The sequence below is a fragment of the Mirounga leonina genome, unplaced genomic scaffold (genome assembly GCF_011800145.1).
Source record: "Mirounga leonina isolate KUSES-001 unplaced genomic scaffold, KU_Mleo_1.0 Mir_82, whole genome shotgun sequence".
In the NCBI taxonomy this organism is placed as follows: domain Eukaryota; kingdom Metazoa; phylum Chordata; class Mammalia; order Carnivora; family Phocidae; genus Mirounga; species Mirounga leonina.
The window spans coordinates 52,944,363-52,970,552 of record NW_023270825.1 but is presented as its reverse complement, the minus strand read 5'-3'; the positions used below and the strand labels follow the sequence as shown (position 1 = coordinate 52,970,552).

Genomic DNA, 26,190 nt, shown 5'->3' with positions numbered 1-26,190 from the left:
CTGTAAAACATCTTATCATGGACTCATTTTTAGATGCTTCATTCATAAAAAAGGGGGATATAATTTTATTGGAGAATTCAGATCAGGCCTTCACAATCTCTAACTGCTCAGTCACGAGGAAAAGATTCCACACTCAGAACACTCGGAAACCCTTTTTCTTACGCTCTTCATTATTTCTTTCAACATATATTTATTGAGCACCAATGTGTCAGATAGTAAACAAATGTCCCTTACATTCATTTTTTACAAGGGAAGGATACAGAGACGATAAAGAAGTGGATGACTAATACATATATGTGAGATGGTGATAAGTATATGGGAGGAAAATAAAGAAGGAGAATAAACAGGGTTAAAAGGGGGTGTTGTGGGGTGCCTGGTGGCTCAGTTGGTTAAGTGATTGCCTTCGGCTCGCATCAGGCTCCCTGCTCAGCGAAGTCCAATTCTCCCTCTCCCACTCCCCCCTCTCATGCTCTCTCTCTCTCTCTCTCATTCTGTCTCTCAAATAAATAAATAAAATCTTAAAAAAAAAAAAAAAAAGGAAAGGTGCTGCAATTTTTAAAAAGGGCAAACCTTAACGAGAATGTGACATTTACCTGAAGACCTAAAGGAGTTGAGATAATGAGTCATACCACAGATGAGTAGAAAAGATTACAGGCAGAGCAAACAGCAAACACTAAAGTCCTGAGGCCAGAGTGTTCCTCTTACCTCCCGAAGAGAGGAGGACAGGATGGTGGCATGCAGAGAAACAGGAAGAGTAATAGGAGACAAGACAGAGAGCTATGTGTGAGGGGTAACAAGCCCCATCTCCAAGGGCCTCTCAGGCCCATTTTCATGAATTTGTCTTATACTCAGAGATAGGAAGTCATCGGAAGGTTTTGAGCTGGAGTAACACAATCGGACATATTTTAGCAGGCCTCTTTGTTTAGAATAGACTATCAGAAGGAAGGGCAGAAGGAAAGAGCTAAAGACTGCAGCAAGAGCCCAAGCAAGTCATGCTGACGTTTCAGATTAGAGTAGTTAACAGTGGAGACAAAGAACAGCCGGCCTTAGCCGGCCTCTGCATAAATTGTGAAGGGAGAGCTATCAGGGCTGGATAAGGGATTGCCTGTAGCTTCTGAGAGAAAGACAGGATTAAAAACCGACTACATTTATTGGCCTGAAGAATTAGGATGAAGCTACCATTAAATGAGGTGGTTAAAGATAAAGGGCTATCATGTAGACTCCGAGTGCTGAGTGCTTCTTGTCCATAGTAGTATTTTAGAATCACCTGCCTTTTTATGTCTCGATTTTTGGTCTTCATATTGTTGGTTTGGTGCCATGTTATATCAAATCATCTCATGCACTATGTCCATTAATAATGAATACCCCCATTCTTTTCACATTTCTTCAGTATGATCATATAATAAATGAATAATGATATTTTAACTCATGTTTGCTTTTGCAGTTTGAAAAGTCTATGATAATTTTAGTCTCACCAGCGAATCAGCCTCTCTCAATCATAATTGTCATTCTCTTTATTTTACCCATCAATTTAGCAATTTTTAGAGATTAGTGAAATGTTAACTTGCTAATTTTAAGTTTCCCGAACTTCCCAAGTAAGAAGATGCATAGAAGGATGCAGATAGCTCTGCGATATGTTACAATATACTCACCTTTTTTTTTCTTTTTTGTCTTCATTAAAGAGCAATGATGAGTTTTGGAAATAATATTCTAAATGACTCTAGTCATGAACAAGAAGGAGGCAAATGATATAGATAAAGGACTGAGGACACTGAAGTTAAGTTAGCCCCTATCCATTATTGAAGAGCTGAATCCTTAGGTATAGAGTCACATAATCTAGCTGATCCTCAGCTTTCATTATTATTACCATGCATTTGTTGTACATTTTTAATTACTAAGATAATATAAGAAAAATATCTCATGACACCTGAAAAATATAAAGGGCTAAACTAATGTTAGCTTATAATTCCCACAGCTTCAAAAAAACACAGACCCAACAAATGTAAAAAGATTTAGATCACTGGAAAAGAAAAAAAAAAGATAGGTGGTATATAACTTCTGGTATGAACCACTTATACTCTATTCCTCTTCTTTATACTTCTTTATGTTTCATGAAAGCTATTCACTCCCCAATACAAATCATTTCACAAATGCCATTTCTACATGCTTTGAGACAGAACTCTTGCATTTACAACTTTTAGCACAACTATTTGGCCATGAGCAATCACAAGAATGAAGCAAATGGCAAAGAATGTTCACTACCAGTTACTCTCATCATACTGAACAACCACAGGCACTTTATCTATTTTTTTTAGATTATTTATTTATTTATTTTAGAGAGTGAGTGAGCATGCACGTGAGCGGGGTTGGGGGGGTAGGGGCAGGAGGAGAGAAGCTCAAGCAGACTCCCTGCTGAGCATGGAGCCCCACGTGGGGCTTGATCTCATGACCCTGAGGTTATGACCTGAGCCAAAATCAAGAGTCCGACCCTCAACCGACTCTACCACTCAGGTGCCCCTATAGTCTATCTTTTTTTTAACCTGAAAATTATTCCATGTTATTAAAAAATTAACTATGTGAAGAGTGTAGGCAAACTGAAGAAACTAAAAATGTTTGTACATATGTATTTTTGCAGCACTGTACTTATATTTTTAATGATTGGGAAACAAAACAGTATTGTAGTAGGTAAACATAAATCACACAGATGTAATAATGAAATGTACTTTTACAATTTTACTATATCAGAACAAAAATTACCAATACAGAAATCAGAAAACAAATGTGATTTTCAATTTCAATGACAAATTTTATATTGTAGGATTCAGGCAAACACAGGAATACATTTCTTACAACTATGTAATGTTGTTAAAGTAGGTATTAGAGGACAGATTGAGAAATATCATGAAAATTTTAAGTCATTTTTCGGATTCATTTATGCATTATTTTCTACAAAATGTTAACAACTAAGGTATTTACTTCTCAATAGTAATGCTGCTAAAAAGTTTGATATAGTAGCTTTGACAAAATCAGGCCAAAAGAGCCATATAAGATCACTGCAATGCTTCCTATTTGTTTCTTCTAGCCACAAGAGTTTTTAATAATGATATTAATTTTTAAGTGCTCCCAAAAGTTACTTTCCAAAATGTACACTCCTTGCATTAAATGTAAGTCAAGAATACTATATTTATAATTTACAAATATACAACTCAAATTTTATCCTTATGTCTGCTTGAAAAATTTGACCAAAATTTACCTATCATTGGAATCTACGTAATCATTATCACAAAATTTGTTAATAGATATGAATACAAGTATGTAAGAAAGAGCAATTACTGCCATTTCATCCCAAGTTTGTGCTCATTTTTTCATAGCAAAAGCTATTTAAAAGACACCCAGACATCTTTCCCTCAAAACTATGTTCCTCACAACGAGTAAGAGTCCTTTCACAATCTAGTACTAAATTCACATTTAGATTGAGCAACTATTCATTACTAAAGGCAAAATATATGTTGGTGAAGTAATACATTTATTATTATTATCAATTTACATATTTAAACAACTTAGCTGATTTTTTCCACTTTAACTTAGCATCTCATTGTAAATATATTATTTTAAATAGAAAGTGAGATATACAGAACACGAAAACCCTGCACAGTAATAAGAATAAATACAGAAAGATGCTTAAGAGAAAAACAAACAAACATGAAAGGCAATTTTTTCTACTTTATAATCTTGTCTAGATCTAGCTGTGCCTCCCCCTGCCCCCAACACCAAAAGGAATTTCAATCACGTAATTCCTTTACTAATGTTTTTTTCTTAGGCAAGGTACCCATATAGCAATGTCTGAGATGAAAGCATGTTTGTAGGAGCAGAAATGAGGGACTGAGGGAGTGACACAGGGAAGGAAGAGATGCTTATACATGGTTGCATTACTGACTTAGCCGCCACTGTGTGTGTGATCCATTTTCACCTGTTGAGGACCTGTTGAGGAGCCTTAAGCAAAGTACTATACCTTGGCTAACCGAACATAATAAAAAAAAAGAAAAGTATCTTAGAACCAAAGCCTTCCAAAGATGATAAAAAGAAATATTTATTTGGGGGCGCCTGGGTGGCTCAATCATTAAGCATCTGCCTTCGGCTCAGGTCGTGGTCTCAGGATTCTGGGATTGAGCCCTGCATCAAACTCCCTGCTCCGCGAGAAGCCTGCTTCTCCCTCTCCCACTCCCCCTGCTTGTGTTCCCTCTCTCACTGTGTCTCTCTCTGTCAGATAAATAAAATCTTAAAAAAAAAAAAGTTTTTTATACAACCCACTTTGTGTCCCATTCAGATATGTTTGTGTATGTGTATGTATATACATATATATATATATGTTTTCCATTAATCCCAATCCATCCTATAATCCCTTTCAGCCAGATTCAAATTTTATGAGATTTCATAAGAGATAATTATTATAACTAATTATAGTCCCTGATCCTGCAAGTTACCCTGAGGCCTTAATTGATATTCACCATATTCCTCTCATCCTTCTCTACTATGCTTTCTAGATTTCCTGATTTTTCTTCTTCTTTTTTTTAATTTTATTTATTTATTTGACAGAGAGAGACACAGCGAGAGAGGGAACACAAGCAGGGGGAGTGGGAAAGGGAGGAGCAGGCTTCCCACAGAGCAGGGAGCCCGATGCGGGGCTCGATCCCAGGACCCCGGGATCATGACCTGAGCCAAAGGCAGACGCTTAACGACTGAGCCACCCAGGCGCCCCAGATTTCCTGATTTTTCATTTCTCATATCAGCTGGTTCAGTGTTTTTGTTTTGTCTGTTGATACAACTCAGAACATCATCCTTCAAGGAATCCCTCAATTGCCTTGCCTTTTTGAGGCCATGGTTGCTGCAAGTGCAGACCAAGAGAAATTAGGATGAATGGAGCCCACCCTACATCCACTTTTTGGTTTCCAGATAAGTGGGTTTTTTGTTTTGTTTTGTTTTGTTTTGGATGTAGCATGCCATATCATTCATTGGTTCAACATTGATACCACATTCTAGGAGACAGAGCTCCAACCCTCAGTTGTAGTCACTGACCTGGCATCTTAGCTGAAACTTTATGAGGTCAATCTATAGTTCTATCAATCTAGATGTTTCTTAGTAATGAGATATATGGGAGGACTAGTGGAGCTAGGGCTATTTCCTATATTAACCCTCTCACCAAAAGCAGAGCCTGAGACCAAGACCTATAGTAAGGTGGTTTTCTGGGGGATTTTTGTTTGTTTGTTTTTGTAATGCTAGGGAGTTGGTGAAAAGGAGTGAAAGCCAATATAAGTATGGTTATGATGCTGGCTACACTTATGGATACCAGCAGTCAATGCTACCAAAACCTTCTGAGGAGCCTTATGAAATGTATCTCAGAAGTATCCACTCAGGGGGCGCCTGGGTGGCGCAGTTGGTTAAGCGGCTGCCTTCGGCTCAGGTCATGATCCTGGGGTCCTGGGATTGAGCCCCACGTCTGGCTCCCTGCTCAGCGGAGAGACTGCCTCTCCCTCTCCCTCTGCCTGCCACTCTGCCTACTTGTGCTCTCTCTTTCTCTGTCAAATAAATAAATAAAATCTTAAAAAAAAAAAAAAAAGAAGTATCCACTCAGGACAAATAAAGGAAGCATATATCTGTTGGCTCCTATCCTCCTTGGATAAAGTGTTGCCTGTGGAGTATTAACTCTCCCACTCTTCCAAATAATTCATTCAAGAGGATCAAGCAATTCCTGCAGGCTTCTCAGCTGGCTTCCTATACTGTCTTCAGAGAAGCCCTGGGGCAAGAAGTGCAAGGTGCAGGGGATACCAAAGCAAGGTGCAATCAGGTTAACCTGTGCAAAGTTTGTGAAAGACTGCACAGACCCAATGCAACATGGCTGAAATAGGTGGTGAAGGCAAGAGGCTACGAAGTTGGCACAAAAGCTCTCCAGAAACTCAGTACTTTCTAATGATTAAGGTGGTCATAGTGAAAGTGAATTCTCATTCCATAGTCATTTTATCAATATTTTTCTTCCTCTAAGAAGGATCAAGTTGAGCCTTCCATATGTCCTATATATATATATATCCGTAACTGTATAACAGTAAGTCATAAACGTACTACTTTAAGAAGATAACTGCCAAATACAAAAGATGTCTATAATATGCAGGAACTTTGAATTATTTTTGTTAGCCAGTGAGAGGCTTTGTTTTATTAAGTTAGTAGATGAGCTTCTTTCCTCTAAAAATAATGTTAACCAAAGCCATGAAAATCAGGTTTATTCTCCCACATAAATCCTTTATCTCAAATCAAAGAATCTCAAAGCAAAGAATCAGGGTTTGCCAAGTCATCTATTTTTGCATCAATGGTTTGATGAAACAATTGTTTTTCTTGTTGATTTCCCATTCAAAATAAAATTAGATGAATTAAAGGCATTAATAATTATACTATTGATTTCATGGTATTTTTGTCATAATTATTGGGTGGGCTAAAACAATATCAAACTAGTTAATTGATCTCTGCTATCCCATAGGCTTGTCATTTATCCTGATTTAGTAAAGACACCAGGTGGCTTTATTTCATTTATTAAAAATGGATATTATTCACTCCTCTAATGATGTACCAGGGGCATTGAGCTTTTGGATAAGGTTTGCAAACTGAATTGTTTTCACAGTAAAATTGTTCTCCAGCAACCCTTATAAAGAGTATTATAATTTATTTCCTAGGCTAAAGAACAGTAAAAGCAGTTTTAAATAGAAGTTTCCTTTTAAGGATGACCAAAATAATATCAGTGAAGTACCTACTATGTGCCAAAGACTGAACTAGATTCTGGGGATTAAAAAAGGAATACAACATAGTCCTTTCCGTTCACTGTCTAGTTAAGAATTTTAGTTTGCGGGGCGCCTGGGTGGCTCAGTTGGTTAAGCAACTGCCTTCGGCTCAGGTCATGATCCTGGAGTCCCTGGATCGAGTCCCGCATTGGACTCCCTGCTCAGCGGGGAGTCTGCTTCTCCCTCTGATCCTCCCCCTCTCATGCTCTCTGTCTCCCATTCTCTCTCTCAGATAAATAAATAAAAAATCTTTAAAAAAAAAAAAGAATTTTAGTTTGCTTTGTAAAACTCAATAGTATTTTGCATTAGAGTTTCATGACATTATATACATATAATTTGTTTTCTCTGATACATGTTGAATTTGAGATTAGGATGGATTTTTTTTTTCTAAAGACTTCATTTATTTATTTGACAGAGAGAGACAGTGAGAGAGAGAACACAAGCAGGGGGAGCAGGAGAGGGAGAAGCAGGCCTCCCGCCGAGCAGGGAGCCCGATGGCAGGGCTCGATCCCAGGACACTGAGACCACGACCCGAGCTGAAGGCAGACGCCCAATGACTGAGCCACCCAGGCGCCCCAGTAGGTTGGATTACTAATATTTAATGGTAATATATTCTCCTAGACATACAGCCACAAATAGGCATTATTTTCACACATAACCATACCAAGCAAATGCCAAATCCTGCCCATTTGTCTATACAGTCCCTTTGAATTGCTTACTTTGATTTATCCCATTATCACTGTAGTCCAACCCCTCACATTTAATATCTAGATTATAACAGTGTTCTCTTTTCCTGTTTCTATCCTCTTATGTACATTCCTAGTGCACACCATGGTCTATAAGTTGGGTGGCCATACATTCTAGTTTGCCTGAGAAGGTCTCAGTTTTGCCTACTATAAGAGAACAGACACTTTCAGTCTAAAAAAATAATCTAGTTGGAGACACATGAAAAGATGTTCAACACCCCTCATCATCAGGGAAGTACAAATCAAAACTATGAATATCACCCCACGCCTGTCAGAATGGCTAAAATTAACAACACAAGAAACAACAGGTGTTAGCAAGGATGTGGAGAAAGAGAACCCTCTTGCACTGTTGGTGGGAATGCAAACTGGTGCAGCCACTGTGGAAAACAACATGGAGCTTCCTCAGAAAATTAAAAATAGAACTACCCTATAAACCAGCAGTTGCACTACTAGGTATTTACCCAAAAGACACAAAAATACTTATTCAAAGGGATACATGTACCCCAATGTTTATAGCAGCATTATCAACAAGCGCCAAATTATGGAAAGAACACAAATGTCCATTGAGTGATGAATGGATAAAGAAGAGGTGGTATATATTTATAATGGAATATTACTCAGCCATCAAAGAGAATGCAATCCTGCCATTTGCAATGTCATGGATGGAACTAGAAAGTATTATGCTAAGAGAAATAAGTCAGACAAAGAAAGACAAATACCATATGATTTCACTCATATGTGGAATTTAAGAAAAAAAAAACAGATGAACATGGGGGGAAAAAGAGAGACAAACCAGGAAACAGATGCTTAACTATCAAGAACAAATTGAGGGTTGCTGGAGGAGAGGTGGGTGGGGGATGGGTTAAATGGGTGACAGGTTTTGGAGGACACATGTTGTGTTGGGGCCTGGGTCTTGTATGGAAGTGGTGAATTACTAAATTCTATTCCTGAAACTAATATTACACTGTATGTTAACTAACTGTGATTAATAAAAACTTGAAAAAGAAAAAAAAAGATCCATTTGGGAGAAAAATTGCATGCCCATCACACCTACAATGACATTATATTCAACTTGGTCATCTTATACTTTTCTAAGTCTTTCAATGATCAAGGCAAAAATCTTATACAGGATTCAAAACCCTCCATAATTTGACCACAATCTACTATTTTTCAAAATATTTATTTATTTTTTTGCGGAGGGGAGAGAAGTAGAGGGAGAGAGAGAGAGGGAAAAGAATCTCAATCAGACTCCCCATGGAGTACGGAGCCCAACATGGGGCTTGATCCCACAACCCCAAGATCATGACCTGAACTGAAACCAAGAGTAAGAAGCTCAACCAATTAAGCCACCCAGGTGCCACCACAATCCACCATTTAAGCTTTATTTAATATATCTTATTTTTCAACCTACTTATTCTCCTTCTCTAATAATTTTGATAACCAACTCAAATTCTTGGACTTCATGCTGTTTTCCCTGATCACTTATACATTTTCTTTGAACAACAGTGAATACTTCTTTGCCACTAATATACAATAATACATATAAAATATTGTTTTCTAGTAAAGTTAGCTCTAATATGCAGCATCTGGTTGCCTGACATGTTCTGATAAGAGACAATATTGATTAGTTTTAACCGTGGGATCTCTGGTGCCATAATGCTTAGGGCTTCAATACTAGATCTTCTGATGTGTTCTATGACTTATGCTCTTTTTTAAATTTTATTATGCAATTTTCTTTTTTTAATTTAATTTAATTTTATTATGTTATGTTAGTCACCATACAATACACCATTAGTTTTCAAGGCAACAAAAGATAACTCATTAAATAGGGAAAGGGCTAGGAAATAGAAGGAAATACTGGGAAACAAATAACATTGGATGATATTTCAAAAATGTTACCTACACCATCACCACTTTTATCTCACTAATAGATCTTTGCAAATTTGAAGATAAATATTACTTCCATAAAAAGATGGGAGCCAGCTATATATTGTAAATTGGGTTGTACATGATCAAATATACCACATTTAAGGAATGTGAGGGTGTGAGGGGATGTAGTATTATTTTCCCCAGGCCCGTGGTTCAGTTGTTTGGCTTGATCTTGGGAAATGTCTTATCTTACATGAGAGCAACTACTCATTTATCCAGGAAGGCTCATCATGGTAGTGCTGGTTCTCTCCTCCACAAAAGTTGTGACCTAACTTTTTCATATTCTCTGAACCTGACTCCTTTGAATCCAGGCCCAACAGATTCCGTGTCCGGTCCTTACCTGAGGCAACTTGTCATCTAGTGTATTAGAGAAGAATACACATAAATAAATTAAATTCAGTGTAATAGGAACTATGATGAAGCAATAAAATAGGTGAAATGGAGAATAAGTGTTGGAATTTGGATATCTTTCTATTTCTCAAATCTAGGGTAAGCTGGAAAAATACTATGCATAAGTATTTGATGGGCAAATCAAGTCAGTGAAATAATCATTTTATGGGTAATTAATTTCAATAATCATTTTCTTACTTTATACTAGTCCTTTCTTCTATGATATTTCAACTATTTTAATAGTGCTGAAATGTGGGGTTATGGGAGTACTCTACAACTTGTAAGGCAGGATTATTATCTTCCAAGTCATTATCAGATTCATTGTAATGCTTTACACTTTTACAAGGCTGGATAAGCTAATGAGTAGTCTATACAACACAAACTAATGCTATAAAGATGATAACTTTTATAATAAAAGCTAAACACAAATGTCAAAATTTGATGAGTGAATTATTCAAAACTACTATACTGTGTGTATGGAACTTTACATAATAAGCCAACCCTATTAACTTGTCTTTGCTCATCAGAAGACTTATGTATCAGTCTGTTTTCTCTGAGGTGTGAATATCCATGGTAACTATAACATAGGGATCTTAAAATTTCTGTCCTCTAGATGGTACTTCTGAACAAAAATACCTTGGTAATGGTTTGAAAGAAAAAAGATTCTTTTATAAAAAGTTAAATGAGTAGCTATAACATTTTAGAAAGTGAAAAAGTCAGAAAGTGACAAATCTTTGTATATGAGTCTGTCAAGGAATCTCCTTATTCTGTTTCTGTCATTTAGCTTTCTCTCATTCTGTATTTGCACAAAGCAACATTGGTACATTTAAGAAACACAATTCAAAAATGCCTGAAGAAAAATCTGGCAGTTTAAAAGTATCCCTAAAGGAAAGGTTTAAAATATTACCTTTGATCATTTCCTGTGACCCCCCCCCCTTTTTTTTTAAACAGACGTATTTCTTTTAAGTTCTTCTATTCAGGTCCCTAATGAAATACTACTTGCAGATAAAGATAGGGCAGGAAAAAATGCAAGATGGATAGAAATGTATTAATAAAAATTTAGGAAAAGTACTCCCATCTACCTACACACTAGTCCTGTCAAGTATTTTTAGAATACAGTTTGCTAGTTACTATCAGTGCTGGCAGGTGTTTATTAGCAATATTTGGGAAGCCTATAAAGAAAAGGAGTCCAAGTCATGTCAGATTAAAAGATGAAATTCCCCATCAGGCTCCTCAGCTTCCTGTATGGGTGTTCGGAAGTCAGTAATACATGGGGTTGGTAAGGTCAACTCAGATTGGTATAGGCCATTAAATAGTAACCTGACGAAAAAACAAATGTCTGAGTAAGCATGACTGTCAGCACTCACGGAAGACAGAAGTCAGCTGTGAAACTGGCTAGGAAAAAGCAGAGCAACCACATTGTAATCAAGAACATAAAATGGAAAAATGTTGCAGCAGGAGAGAATTAGGCACCTGGACCATCCATGCCATTGAGCAATGGGACTGGAGAGTCTGAGGGAGCTGACGAAATATAACAAATGACATGTAAGCATGTTAGTATCGAGGAGGCATGAGTCAATGAGTTTGTTTTCTGCTCTCTGTGGTCATAAGAGCTGTTAGCGTATGACCAGTGGCAATATGTATCCAGGTGAATCATTAACTGATTTATTCATTAAATATGTTTTTATTAAACAAGGTCAACATCTCTTCTCTTTGACACTAAGGTGGTCAATATAACCAAAAAGGGATTTTGGCTCCTCTGTAATAGTATTAACTAAAATAAATAAATAAATAAATAAATTACATTGTTATATTCAGATACTTAAATTTCTTTGCTCAGTGCAGCCCAGGTATGCTAGCTGCTCATTGAAGTATATGTGACCCTCCTCCCCTTCCTCATAAGCACATAGCAAGATTGCATTGCTCAGCTTCCTAGCTTGCTTGCTTGCTTGCTTCCTTCCTTCCTTTCTTTTTAGCTTTCTTTCAATCATATATGTCCAGGTTACTGAGCCCTAGGCAATAAATTCTGAGTAGAACTTATATGTGGCTTTTTCAGATCAAGGCTTTTATGAAGTGGCAATGTTTCCTCTATACCCTCCTACTCCTTCTTCCAGCTAGATAGAGACAGCACCAATAAAACTCTAGATTTACACTGTCTAATAAAATAGCCACTAGCCACATATGGCTATTTATATTTGAATTACTGAAAATAAAATATAATTATAAGTTAGTTCCTCAGCCACACTAGCCACATTGCAGGGGCTCAAAAGCCACAAAAGTGGTGGCTACTACCATTATAAAACAGATCCATCATTGCAGAGAGTTCTATAGGACAGTGTTGCCCTAGGCCATGGTGAAGCAAAAATACAGAAACATACTGAGTCCCTGAATCATCACAACAAAAACCACACAAAAACCACTACCATCTATTTGCAACTATTATACGAATGAAAAATAAACATGCACTGTGTTTGAGGCATTCCGCGGTATGGGGTCTATATTGCTCTAGCTACCAGTTATCCTAACTAGTACAATCAGTATGATATAGTTACCAAAAATGGAGTTCCAATTAACCCAAAAGATTGCAGCACACACCAAACACAAGCCTAGGTTAGCAACATGTAAGATGGACAGTATTCTATTTACATGGCAGATAACATGATACTCAGGTAGAGTATAAGTCCTTTGTAACCTAGTGTAATTTCAGTATCCGTGTGGGACTTATAGCAAGTAAGCCAATGCAGTTTAGGGTTTGAGGATATGTGGAAAATGGGTTTATTGTATAACCAACCCCATTTCTATTACACAGTACAGGAGGGTCTAATAACAAAATGTGGGAAGATGCTGGTCCATTTACTGGCTGCTGGCCTATTCAAAGACAGACAGAAATGGAGGCTATGTCATTTCTTTAAGACAACAAGCAATAGCAGATTTACACTCACAAACCTAGGAAATGTCAAAGGAAGAAAATATCTAAGCATTCACTGAGAATAACAACAACAAATTGATAAAAGGACTTAGAAGTGGGTCTTGATCATTTAGTAGGAAATCTCCATAACATTTCTGACATTCTTTGTCCTGCATATTGAAATCATAGCTTGGTCTTTGGTCAAGAGCAAAAAAAAAAAAGCAACTGAATACATCAATTCAAATACAAAAAGACAAAGTACCCCTCATCTTGTTTTTATTTCTACAAGAAAAAATGGTGCCTAGAAAAACAGTAAAGAGAATGTTTTGAGATAGAAAGTGCATCTTTCCCCCTGTACTGAAAGAAAAAAATCAATTGAAGTTTAAATCTTCAGAGGATGAAAAATAACAAATTCCATTCAGACTGAAGGTGTTTTTTCCCCCCGAGTTTACTGCAAGGAAAGTAATAAAAAATGTGAAGAGGATTTCATGTGATTTTATAAAATAGTAAAAATAGTAACAAATAATCACTCTGGAACCACTAAGCAATGATATGCAAGAGAGTAATTTACTCTAAGAGCCTTTTACTTTAGGTCAGAAGGTACAATTCTAATAGCTGCTTAATTGTAACCTCAGGATTTTACAGCTCATGAACTTTTGTATTGACATTAATGAACAGCCTAGGCAAGGTAAAATACTGATCAACACAGACATCTTGGTTTCTTTAGAAAATTAATAAGGCGAGCTCTCTGGATGAGAATTTACTGTGAGTACCTTGAGAATTAACCACTCTATTGGTGAATCATGGTTGATCGGGAAAAAAAACACACACACACACACAAATATTTTGTAGGTGTTGGTGTGGGAAATTATCACACTATATCAAGTCATCTCCAAAGTTCATATTTTTAGCCCCCCCATTATCATTCTTTAAACAATGAGTGTGAATAAGATAGTAGATTGGCAAATAGAAATTAGAAACCTTGGGAAAGAATCCAGTTCATTAGCAAACTAATTAACTGTTTCTTTATACAAATAAGACTGTAAGGAAGTGTAATTAATGGTACTACACTTATTGATACCAAGAAATAGAGTTTTCTGAGGATAACACATATACTAAGAATCTTTTCTTGCTCTTTCATAGGGAAGGCACTATTTACAATGTGTAGAATACTAGCCAATCTGACCCTAACCCTAACTGTCCATATATCTGAATAAAGACTGGATGCAGGACATGGAATCAGAAATTTATTTCTTAATAGCCTCAGTACCAAGTAAACATAACTGTCTGGCAATCAATGAGTAGCGGAAATTGAGCAGCTTCTGCCCTTCCTGGGTCATCTATCTTTCTATACCATGTGCCTGACAATGCAATTGTATTTTTACCATGAACACAAAAGAAACAGAATTTTGACTGCAGCTTTAAGGGTGCAGCAACACTACGATCCATGTTACACAACTATACTTTTAAATAGAATTGGTCACGCTAGTCACAAAGGGGCGGAAATGATGCATGTTACCCAGTAGCGTAGTTTGGGCTGCTATAACAAATTACTGTAGACTGAGTGGCTTATAGACAATAAAGAAATTTATTAAACACACACACACAAACACACACACACACATACATACACAGTTTGGCCTTGCCCCTCCAGCCCATTTGTCAATTTATATATTCTTACATAAATGTGTATATAGTTTTATCCTGATTTATATGATTTATATAAATATATATGTATATATATCCTGACATAAATAAATACATCTATATCCTAATTTATTTATATAAAAATAAATAAATCCACATAATTATAGCACAAACAACTCACTATGTGAATCACTGTATGTTGATAACATGTCTAAGTATCTGTAGGAAAATTCACCTTTCATGTTCTTTTTCAAGTGGATTTTAGGTTCTGCATCCACATATATTTTATCAATATTTCATGAAAATACCTTGTTGACAATTTTACTGCAAATAATTATATATATATAGATCTGTTTGAGGACTGAGATTATTAAAATATTGACCACTCCTATCCAAATATATATATTATCTTCAATGTTTTTCATGAGGTTTTAAAATATTCTCTGGAGAGGTTTTACATATTTTTTCTTAAAATATTAATTTGAAAAATAAACACTAGCAATAAAGATGTAAAGCACTTAAGTATAAATAGAATTCTTATTGTTCATGCTTAGAAATGCTATTTATTTCATATATCATTTGCTACTCTTTTAAAAAAAATATTTTCCTGAATAGTATTTCAATGCGGACAATCATATTATTTGTAAATAATGAGGATTCTGTTTCTTTCTTTTTAATCCTTATGTCTCCAGCTTATCTTACTGAACTGATTAGGACCTGTAGTATGATGTTGATTAAAAGGGATGATAGTTGGCATGTTTGTATATAGTTACTGATTTTTGAGTTAAAAGGTTCAACATATAGAAAGTTGAAAGTTTTTATTTTTAGCCTTTCTAATTAAGGATATTCACTTCTATGTTTCCTAATTTAAAAAAATAAATGGATAACGATATTTTTTTCTTTCTTTCTCCTGTATCGATTAAGATTACATTGGGGCACCTGGGTGGCTCATTCAGTTAAGCGTCTGCCTTCAGCTCAAGTCCCATCCCGCATCGCTTAGCATCCGGCTCCTTGCTCAGAGGGGAGCCTGCTTCTCCCTCTCTCTCTGCATGCCATTCCCCCTGCTTGTGTTCCCTCCCTCTCGCTCGCTCTCTCTCTAATAAATAAATAAAACCGGAAAAAAAAAAAAAGATTACACTATGGCTTTCCCCTTTTAATCTGATAACATGTTAAATTGATATCCTAAGGGTACTATCCCTGCATCCCTAAGGTAAATCTAATTTGGATATGATATATTTTCTTTATAAGATTCTGAATTATGGCCTATAATTTAAAAGTTGCCCTATCATTTTATTTCCTTAGTATTTTGAATTTAAGGTTTGAATAGCTTCACACAATTATTTGAGGAGAACTATTCTTTTTCTATCATCCAGGAAAAAATAAATGGGGGATTGAAGACATGCATTCCTTGAAAATGTATTTAAAAACATTTCTATCTGGTGATATTTCTATTTTTCTTTGAGTTGATTGTCAAATTTTATTTTTCTAGCAATTTTATACTTTTGTCTAAATTTCAGACTTTTAATCTCATTCTTAATAGCTTTCCCTGATTTATTTTATTCAGTAAAATTTATTTCTGATTTCTTTTTTCCTTTGACCTATCCCATTAAGAATTTCATCTATTTTATAAAATATGTATTTTATATACAATATAGAAAAATATAATTTATATTTACAAAATATATATTTTATATAGAAAATATGTCTATTATATATATGTGTATATATATATCACCTCTTTATAAAATATATATAATGGAATATTAGCCATAAAAAGAATGAAATCTTGCCATTTGTAATGACATGGATGGAGCCAGAGTATATTATGCTAAGCGAAATAAATCAGAGAAAGACAAATACCATCTGACTTCACTCATATGTGGAATTTAAGAAACAAACAAAGAAAAAAAGAGAGAGAGACAAACCAAGAAACAGATTCTTAAATATAGAGAACTGATGATTACCAGATAGGAGGTGGGTCAGCGGATGGGTGAAATAGGTGATGGGGATTAAGAATACACTTAATTTGGTGAGAACTGAGTGATATATAGAATTGTTCAATCACTATATTGTACACCTGAAACTAATATAACACTGTATCTTAACTATACTGTAATTAAAATTAAAAATTAAAAAATTAAATTAATAATTTCAGTCTCTACCATAGGAAACTAGGGAAGGAAGAGCAATATAAACCTAAGCAAGAAAATTTTTAAAGAGTATTAAAAATCAGAACAGAAATTAATTAAATTGAAGCCAGGAAAACAATAGAGAAAATAAGGAAAATAAAAGCTGCTTCTTTGAAAAGATAAAAAAAAATTGACAAGGTTCTATCCAGGCTAACCATGATAAAAAGAGAGAAGACACAAATTACCAATATTATAAATGAAAGAGGAATCATCACTATTAAATCCATGGATAGTAAAACAACAGCAAGGGAATATTAATGAACAATTCTATGCCCACACATTTGCTAATTCAGATGAAATTGACCAATTTCTTGAAAGACATAAACTATAAAAATCCACATAGGAGAAATAGATAATCTGCATAGACCTATCTCTGTTAAAGAATTTAAATCGATAGTTAATAACCTACCAATAAAGAAAACACCATACCTTATGGTTTCACTAGTGAATTCTACCAAATATTTTAGGAAGAAATTATACCAACTCTCTACAATACTTTCTTATAAAAAAGAAGTAAAATGAAGACTTCCCAACATTACCCTAATATCAAAGCCAGAAAGAGACCTTAGAAGAAAGCTACTAATATTATCTCATTAACATAAAATAAAAATTTCTCAACAGAATATTAGCAAATTGAATCTAACAATATATAAGAAGAATTTTACACCACAGCCCAAGGGGATTTATTTCCGCTATGCAAAACTAGTTCAACTTTTGAATATGAATTAATGTAATCTATCACATTAACAGGCTAATGAAGAAAAACATCAATAGATACAGAAAAAGCATTCAACAATGTTTTCATGATAAAAAAACAAACAAACAAACTGAGGGTTCTAGAGGGGAGGGGGTTGGAGGGATGGGTAAGCCCAGTGATGGGTATTAAGGAGGGTACGTATTGCATGGAGCACTGGGTGTTATATGCAAACAATGAATCATGGAACACTACATCAAAAACTAATGATGTAATGTATGGTGATTAACATAACATAATAAAAAACAAACAAACAAACAAAAAACTCCCAGGAATTTAGGAATACAGGGAAACTTCCGCAACTGAAGGGAAAGAAAAAAAAAAAACCAACCCTACACAAGGCCTACACAGCCAACATCATACTTGATAGTGAGAAACTGAGTGCTTTCCCCTAATTTGGGAACAAAGAAAGGATATTTCCTGTCAGCTCTCCTATTCTATATTGTACTAGAAGTCTAGCTAATGCAGACTACAAAAAAGGAAATAAAAGACATGCAGATTAGAAAGAAAGAAATCTGTTTTGTTCATAGATAAAATGATTATGTATGAAGAAAATCCTAAAGAACTGACAAAAAATACCTCCTTGAAATTACAGGCAATTATCACAAGTTAACTTGCAAAGGTTAGTCTGCAAAAGTAAATTGTTTTTCTACATACCAAAAACAAACAATAGGAATTTGAAATTAAGAACATTAAAATCTATATTAGTATCAAGAAAATGAAATACTTAGGTATAAATATAACAAAATATCTACAGGATCTACATACAGAAAACTACAAACCTGTGATGAAAGAAATGTAAGAAGGTCTAAATAAATGGAGAGATATTCCATGTGTATAAATAGGAAGACTCAATATCTTTAAGATGTCAATTCTTCCCAACTCAATCTATAGATTCCATGCAATATAATCCAACTCACAACAGTTGTTATATGGATATCAACAAACTGATTCTAAAATTTATATCCAAAGATGAAAGATCCAAAAGAGCCACACAACACTGAAGAAGAAAAACAAATTTAGGGAACTGACAATACCAATTATAGGGCTTAATATGAAAGTATAGAAATCAATACAGCATGATATTAAGTATAAACATGAAGGTCTCACAATATATGTAATTCAAATCATTGTGCTATACTCCTTAAATTTATATAGTGTTATAGGTCATTTATATCTCACTAAAACTTGAAATAAAATAAAATATATGTAGTCAAAAAATATAGGCCAATGAAATGGAATAGAAGCCCAGAAATAAACCCACACAAATAGAATCCGTTTATCTTTTACAAAGGAACACAGACAAGTCGATGAGAACAAAATAGGCTTATAACAAATGATATTGAAAAAACTGGATGTCCAGGGGCACCTGGATGGCTCAGTTGGTTAAGCGACTGCCTTCGGCTCAGGTCATGATCCTGGAGTCCCGGGATTGAGTCCCGCATCGGGCTCCCTGCTCGGCAGGGAGTCTGCTTCTCCCTCTCCCACTCCCCGTTTGTGTTCCCTCTCTCGCTGTGTCTTTCTCTGTCAAATAAATAAATAAAATGTTTAAAAAAAAAAAAAGAAAAAGAAAAAACTGGATGTCCAAATACCCCAGTATATGAACCTAAACCAGACCTTACATCTTTCCCCAAAATTAACTCAAAATGGACCATAGACCTACACGTAAAAATGTAAAATACAAAGCTACTGAACTTTTAGAAAATAACATAAGAATCAATATAGGTGACTTTGGGTTTGATGAATAGTTAAAATACAAAACCAAAGGGGATCCATAAGAATAAAAGTTATTAGACTTTATTAAAATTAAGGATATGTGCTCTGCAAAAGACACTTTTAAGAAAATGAAAAGATGACAATTGGGAAAAATAGTTGTAAAAACACAGACCTAATGAAAGACTTATATCCAAGGTATATGACAAACTCTTGAAACTCAACAGTAAGAAAAGAAACAATACAATGAAAATATAGGCAAAAGAGTGTAATAGATGCCTCATCAAAGAAGATATGCAGATGTCCAATAATCATTTGAAAAGACATTCAATGTCATATATCATTAGATAAATGCAAATTAAAACAACCATAGATATCAATATACATTCATCAGAATGCCAAAAATTAAAAAAATCAAGAAAACGCTGACAATACCAAATGCTGGTGAGGATGCTGAGCAACAAATTCATTGCTAGTGGAAAATGTAAATGGCACAGCCACCATGGAATATAATCTGGCAGCTTCCTATAAAGCTAAATATTTTCTTATTATATAATCCAGCAGTCTCTCTTCTATGTATCTATCCAAATGAGTTGGAAAACTATGTTCAAAAAATCCTGCACACTAATGTTTATTGCAGCTTTATTCATAATTGTGAAAAATAGGAAGCAACTAAGATGGCCTTCAATAAGTGAATGAATAAACAAAATTTTGGTACACCTATACAACAGAATATTATCCCACAATAAAAAATGACCCATCAAGCCACAATAGGACATAGAGTAATCTTAACCGTGTATTTTCTGTTGAAAGAACAGAAGGGTACTTCTGAACAATCTGAACAATCTGAAGAGTACTATTATTAAAATGATATGGCATTCTGCAAAACTATAGAGACAATAAAAAGAACGATGGTTGACAAGATTTCATGGAGAGGGAAAGGGGGATAAATATGTTCAGTACCGATTTTTAGGGTGATGAAACTTCTGTCTGTGACATCGTAGTGATTGAAATGTTGCACCATGCATTTGTCAAAACCCATAGAACCTACAGTACAGAGTGAAACTTAATGTAAACTACAGTCTTAGTCAGTTATAATATATCAAAATTGGTTCATTAATTATAACAAATGTACTACACTAATGCAAGATATAAAGAACAAGGGAATCTGTGTGTAGGCAAGTGGGGAGGGCACATGAAAACTCTCTATATTACTTTTCAGTTCTTCTGTGAATCTAAAACTACAAAAATAAATACTATTAATTAAAGAAGTTTAGAAAATTTAGATTAAATGTTTTCAGCATAACAAGATCATCAGTTCTGTATCTGTAGTTTTATTATAAGACTTTTTTTTCTAAAGTAACTCAACACTTATATTTTAAGCATTGTCAATACTCTATGTCAATAACAATTAGTACAATACCAGACAAGCTAATTGTTATTTTATTGGAGAGAATAATTATGTTATTAAAGTCTTCCCACTGAGATTTCTCATTAGAATAAGTTACAGTACTATAACATTTACCAATTAAGCAAGAGATTTACATCCAGACCAAATTGTTACTTCCTTGGTAATTCATCAATAGTTCACTTAAAATTTTTTTTCACTCTAAACAGGTCACACTTCTTATAGTCATTAATCTAACTATCCATCCACATATTTTTTTTTTAAGATTTTGTTTATTTTATTTGAGAGAGAGAGAGCGTACAAGAGCAGGGGAGGGGCAGAAGGAGAGGAAGAGAATCTTAAGCAAACTCCTCGCCGGGAATGGAGCCTGGCTCGGGGATCAATCTCATGACCCTGAGATCATGACCTGAACCCAAACCAAAAGTCAGATGCTCAACAGACTGAGCCATCCATGGCCCCCTCTCCATCCACCTATTTACTTTGTATCTGCATTACTCTGATAAAAGTATCTCAAGGTTATAGAAGTGAGATGCTAACTGGTTTTTATTGGTTGCTATATTAGAAGCTGCATATGATATTTTCATTCATAGATATTTTCTCTAGGAATTTCTCTAAGAATCCCAGAGTTGTCATCTTTATTTTTATAGGAGAGAAAATTTAAGCTCAAAGAAGAAAACTTGTAGGAAATGGTAGAGTTGAAATTTATATTAAGTTCTGTCTAAAACAAACAAATCTATAACATTTTCATTACACTATGACACCCTTTTCTTATCAAGATGGAGAGAAATCTGTAAATTATAGCACTTCTCAGATTAAATACTAAACTATGAATCAAGAGAGCTGAAAATGTATCCAATAAGCAGTTCTGGCTGTATTTTCTCAAATGACTGCTGTGAGAAAAAGAAGAGATACCTGGAGAAATTAATTGATTTGTATAGAGAACTTTTCAGTCATTTCAGACTTTTAACAACTTTATATGAGACAAAAAGGAGACATGACAAAAGACGATGAAGTGGGTACCAAGGAGCTAAAGAAATGATGTGAAGAAGACTCAAGATTCAAATTAATAAAGTTTGCAAACATACTACTGTTGTAAAAGAAGAAAAAAGAAACATAAATGAAGGTCATAGTGTCAATCTGATGGATGGCAAAGACCTGCTTTCTCTTTTCAGTTTAAAAAGTATGAACTAAATACTACTAATAATAGCAAAACAACAACAATAATACCTAATTGAATCCCATGATAGGTAGGGGAATCATAAAAATAACTAAATAACTTAAATATAATTTAACTTAAAATCTAATGGTTTGAGGGGCACCTGGGTAGCTCAGTCGGTGAGGCGTCTGCCTTCGGCTGGGGTCATAATCCCCGGGTCCCAAGTTCGAGCCCTGCATTGGGCTCTCTGCTCGGTGGGGAGCTTGCTTCTCCCCCTGCCCCTCCCCCCTGCTTGTGTGCATTCTCTCTCTCAAATAAATAAAATCTTAAAAAAAAAAATCTAATGGTTTGAATGGTTTTAAATTTGTATTGACAGATCTATATAATAAATGTTATAGAGTAGGTAATCTTTGTCAATTATGGAGCAAGGGAGAGGTGATGAGAAACTGGAGGCTATAAAATTCTGTTCCAACTTTCTAAAAATGAAAATACATGGACTTTCAAAACTAGAAAGAAGTAAACTTGACATCCATTCAAGGTAGATATTCCAACAAAGATCCCTGAGAAATTAGGAATTTATCCAGTTTGTATAGTGGTTGGACATGATAATAGGGTTTAAAATAGCATAATATATTTAAATATTTATATTAAAAAAATCAACATTCCTTACCTCCTAAGGACTCTTGGACAGAACTCCTGGTAGTTAAAGAACAACAACAACAACAAAAAGACAAGGGAGCTGGATAGGGGAAAACAAATAAAAAAAGAGTGTTCTATGCTAAAGATAGAATAATCACTTTAATCTGCAGTGCATATGCTAATAACACACACACAAACTAAGAGCCACAAACTGTGCTTTCTGCTTTGGGTTTTTTTAATTATTAAACATAAGTAGACAATCAATAATCATCACATATTTGACAAACACACCCACATGAAACAGAAAAGAAAGTAAGCAAATAAAAATATGCATTAGGAAAGAAGCAAATATAAATAAGGAAACACAAATAAATCTTTATACAAAACGTACCACCTCACAAAATTACCTTCAAATAGTTACCTCAGGGCAAGAGAAGACAATTCATCCATATATTGGAAAGAAAAATTAAAAAAAAAAAATATTAAAGATGTTTGCTAAAATCTAAAAACATGCAGAAAAGATTGGAAAGTACTTAAGAAAATCTACTAAATCAATTTAGAGGACTCAATATCTGGACTAATAGAAATTACAGATAGGGAAATTAAAAACTATGAAAAGGAGAGACAATTTTTTAAGTGGTGTAAGGAAATTTCACAGAAATGAAGGATGTGGGTTTCCAGATTGAAATGACCCACTGAGTCACTCCTTGACAAAATAAGAATGATGAAAATTAAAATATCACACACAGTCACTTTCCATAATTTTATGGAGAAATGGAAAGCCATATATATATATATATATATATATATATATGTGTGTGTGTGGTACTTTATACATAAAAGAAATGAGACAATTATAAAAATAGCTACATGAGAGGGGCGCATGGATGGTTCATGTTGGTTAAGTGTCTGACTCAATTTTGGCTCAGGTCCTGATCTGGGGGGTTGTGGGATTCAGCCCCACTTTGGGCTCTACACTCTGCAGAGAGTCTGCTTCACTCCCTCTCTCTCTGCCTTTCCCCCAACTCATGTATGCGCTCTTTCTCTCTCTCAAATAAATAAATCTTTAAAAACATAGCTATATGACTTTTGGTGTATAGGAATGCCACTGATTTTTGTGCATTGAATTCATATCCTGCCACTTTACTGAATTTCTGTATGAGTTCTAGCAGTTTTGGGATGGAATCTTTTGGGTTTTCCACATAAAGTATCATATTATCTGCAAAGAGTGAGAGTTTGACTTCTTCTTTGCCGATTCGGATGCCTTTTATTTCTTTTTGTTGTCTGATTGAGGAGTTGATCCCATTTACAATTGCACCCAAAACCATAAGATACCTAGGAATAAATCTAACCAAAGAGGCAAAGAATCTGTACTCAGAAAACTATAAAATACTCATGAAAGAAATTGAGGAAGACACAAAGAAGTGGAAAAACATTCCATGCTCATGGATTGGAAGAACAAATATTGTGAAGATGTCAATGCTACCTAGAGCAATCTACACATTTAATGCAATCCCTATCAAAATATCATCCACTTTTACTGGAGGGTATTATGTTGAGTGAAATAAGTCAAACAGAGAAAGACATGTATCATATGATCTCACTGATATGAGGAATTCTTAATTGCAGGAAACAAACTGAGGGTTGCTGGAGTGGGGGGTGGGGTGGGAGGGATGGGGTGACTGGGTGATAGACACTGGGGAGGGTATATGCTCTGGTAAGTGCTTTGAATTGTGCAAGACTGTTGAATCTCAGATTTGTACCTCTGAAACAAATAATGCAATATGTGTTAAGAAAAAAAAGAAGAAGAAGAAGGTAGCGGGAGGGGAAGAACGAAGCAGGGGAAATCGGAGGGGTAGACGAACCATGAGAGACGATGGACTCTGAAAACAATCAGGGTTCTAGAGGGGAGGGGGTTGGGAGGATGGGTTAGCCTGGTGGTGGGTATTGAGGAGGGCACATTCTGCATGGAGCACTGGGTGTTATGCACAAACAATGAATCATGGAACACTTCATCTAAAACTAATGATGTAATGTATGGGGATTAACATAAGAATAAAAAAAATCATCCACTTTTTTCAAAGAAATGGAACAAACAATCCTCAAATTTGTATGGAACCAGAAAAGACCCCGAATAGCCAGAGGTATGTTGAAAAAGAAAAGTAAAGCTGGTGGCATCACAATTCTGGACTTTAAGCTCTATTATAAAGCTGTCATCATCAAGACAGTATGGTATTGGCACAAAAACAGACACCTCGATCAATGGGACAGAATAGAGAACCCAGAAATGGACCCTCAACTCTATGGTCAACTAATCTTCGACAAAGCAGGAAAGAATGTCCAATGGAAAAAAGACAGTCTCTTCAATAAATGGTGTTGGGAAAATTGGACGCCACATGCAGAAGAATGAAACTGGACCATTACCTTACACCACACACAAAAATAGACTCCAAATGGTTGAAAGACCTCAATGTGAGACAGGAGTCCATCAAAATCCTAGAGGAGAACACAGGGAGCAAACCCTTCAACCTCAGCTGCAGCAACTTCTTCCTAGAAACATTGCCAAAGGCAAGGGAAGCAAGGGTAAAAATGAACTATTGGGACTTCATCCAGATAAAAAGCTTTTAGGGCGCCTGGGTGGCTCAGTTGGTTGAACGACTGCCTTCGGCTCAGGTCATGATCCTGGAGTTCCGGGATCGAGTCCCACATTGGGGTCCCTGCTCAGCAGGGAGTCTGCTTCTCCCTCTGACCCTCCTCCCTCTCATGCTCTCTGTGTCTCATTCTCTGTCTCACAAATAAATAAAATCTTAAAAAAAAAAAAGATAAAAAGCTTTTGCACAGCAAAAGAAACAGTAAACAAAACCAAAAGACAACCAACAGAATGGGAGAAGATATTTGCAAATGACATATCAGATAAAGGGCTAGTATCCAAAATCTATAAAGAACTTAACAAACTCAAAACCTAAAGAACAAATGATCCAATCAAGAAATGGGCAGAACACATGAACAGACATTTTTGCAGAGAAGACATCCAAATGGCCGACAGACACATGAAAAAGTGCTCAACATTGCTCGGCATCAGGGAAGTCCAAATGAAAACTTCAATGAGATACCACCTCACACCAGTCAGAATGGCTAAAATTAACAAGTCAGGAAATGACAGATGTTGGCAGGGGTGCTGAGAAAGGGGAACCCTCCTACACTGTTGGTGGGAATACAAGCTGGTGCAGTCACTCTGGAAAACAGTATGAGATTCCTCAAAAAGTTGAAAATAGAGCTACCCTATGACCCAGCAATTGCACTACTGGGTATTTACCCCAAAGATACAAATGGAGGGACCCGAAGGGGTACATGTACCCTGATATTTATAGCAGCAATGTCCACAATAGCCAAACTGTGGAAAGAGCCAAGACGTCCATTGACAGATGTATGGATAAAGAAGATGTGGTGTATACATACAATGGAATATTATGCAGCCATCAAAAGGAATGAAATCTTGCCATTTGCAACAACGTGGATGGAACTGGAGGGTATTATGCTGAGTGAAATAAGTCAATCAGAGAAAGACATGTATCATATGACCTCACTGATATGAGGAATTCTTAATCTCAGGAAACAAACTGAGGGCTGCTGGAGTGGTGGGGGTGGGAGGGATGGGGTGGCTGGATGATAGACATTGGGGAGGGTATGTGCTATGGTGAGCACTGTGAATTGTTTAAGACTGTTGAATCACAGACCTGTACCTCTGAAAAAAATAATACATTTTATGTAAAAAAAAGAAGAAGAAGAAGAAGAAGAAGAAGAAGAAGAAGAAGAAGAAGAAGAAGAAGAAGAAGAAGGAGGAGGAGGAGGAGGAGGAGGAGGAGGAGGAGGAGGAGGAGGAG

At 35.5% G+C, this 26,190-nt stretch overlaps 1 protein-coding gene across 1 annotated transcript in view; it reads left to right on the top strand.

Annotated features, from left to right (window-relative positions):
- Positions 1-5,892: 5,892 nt before the first annotated feature.
- LOC118002545 (nascent polypeptide-associated complex subunit alpha-like) overlaps positions 5,893-26,190 on the top strand; it is a 28,430-nt gene continuing 8,132 nt past the window's right edge. Inside the window, exon 1 of the mRNA XM_034993048.1 lies at positions 5,893-5,991. Within this exon, the coding sequence (XP_034848939.1) occupies positions 5,893-5,991 (99 nt within the window). The remainder of the gene's footprint in view (positions 5,992-26,190) is intronic.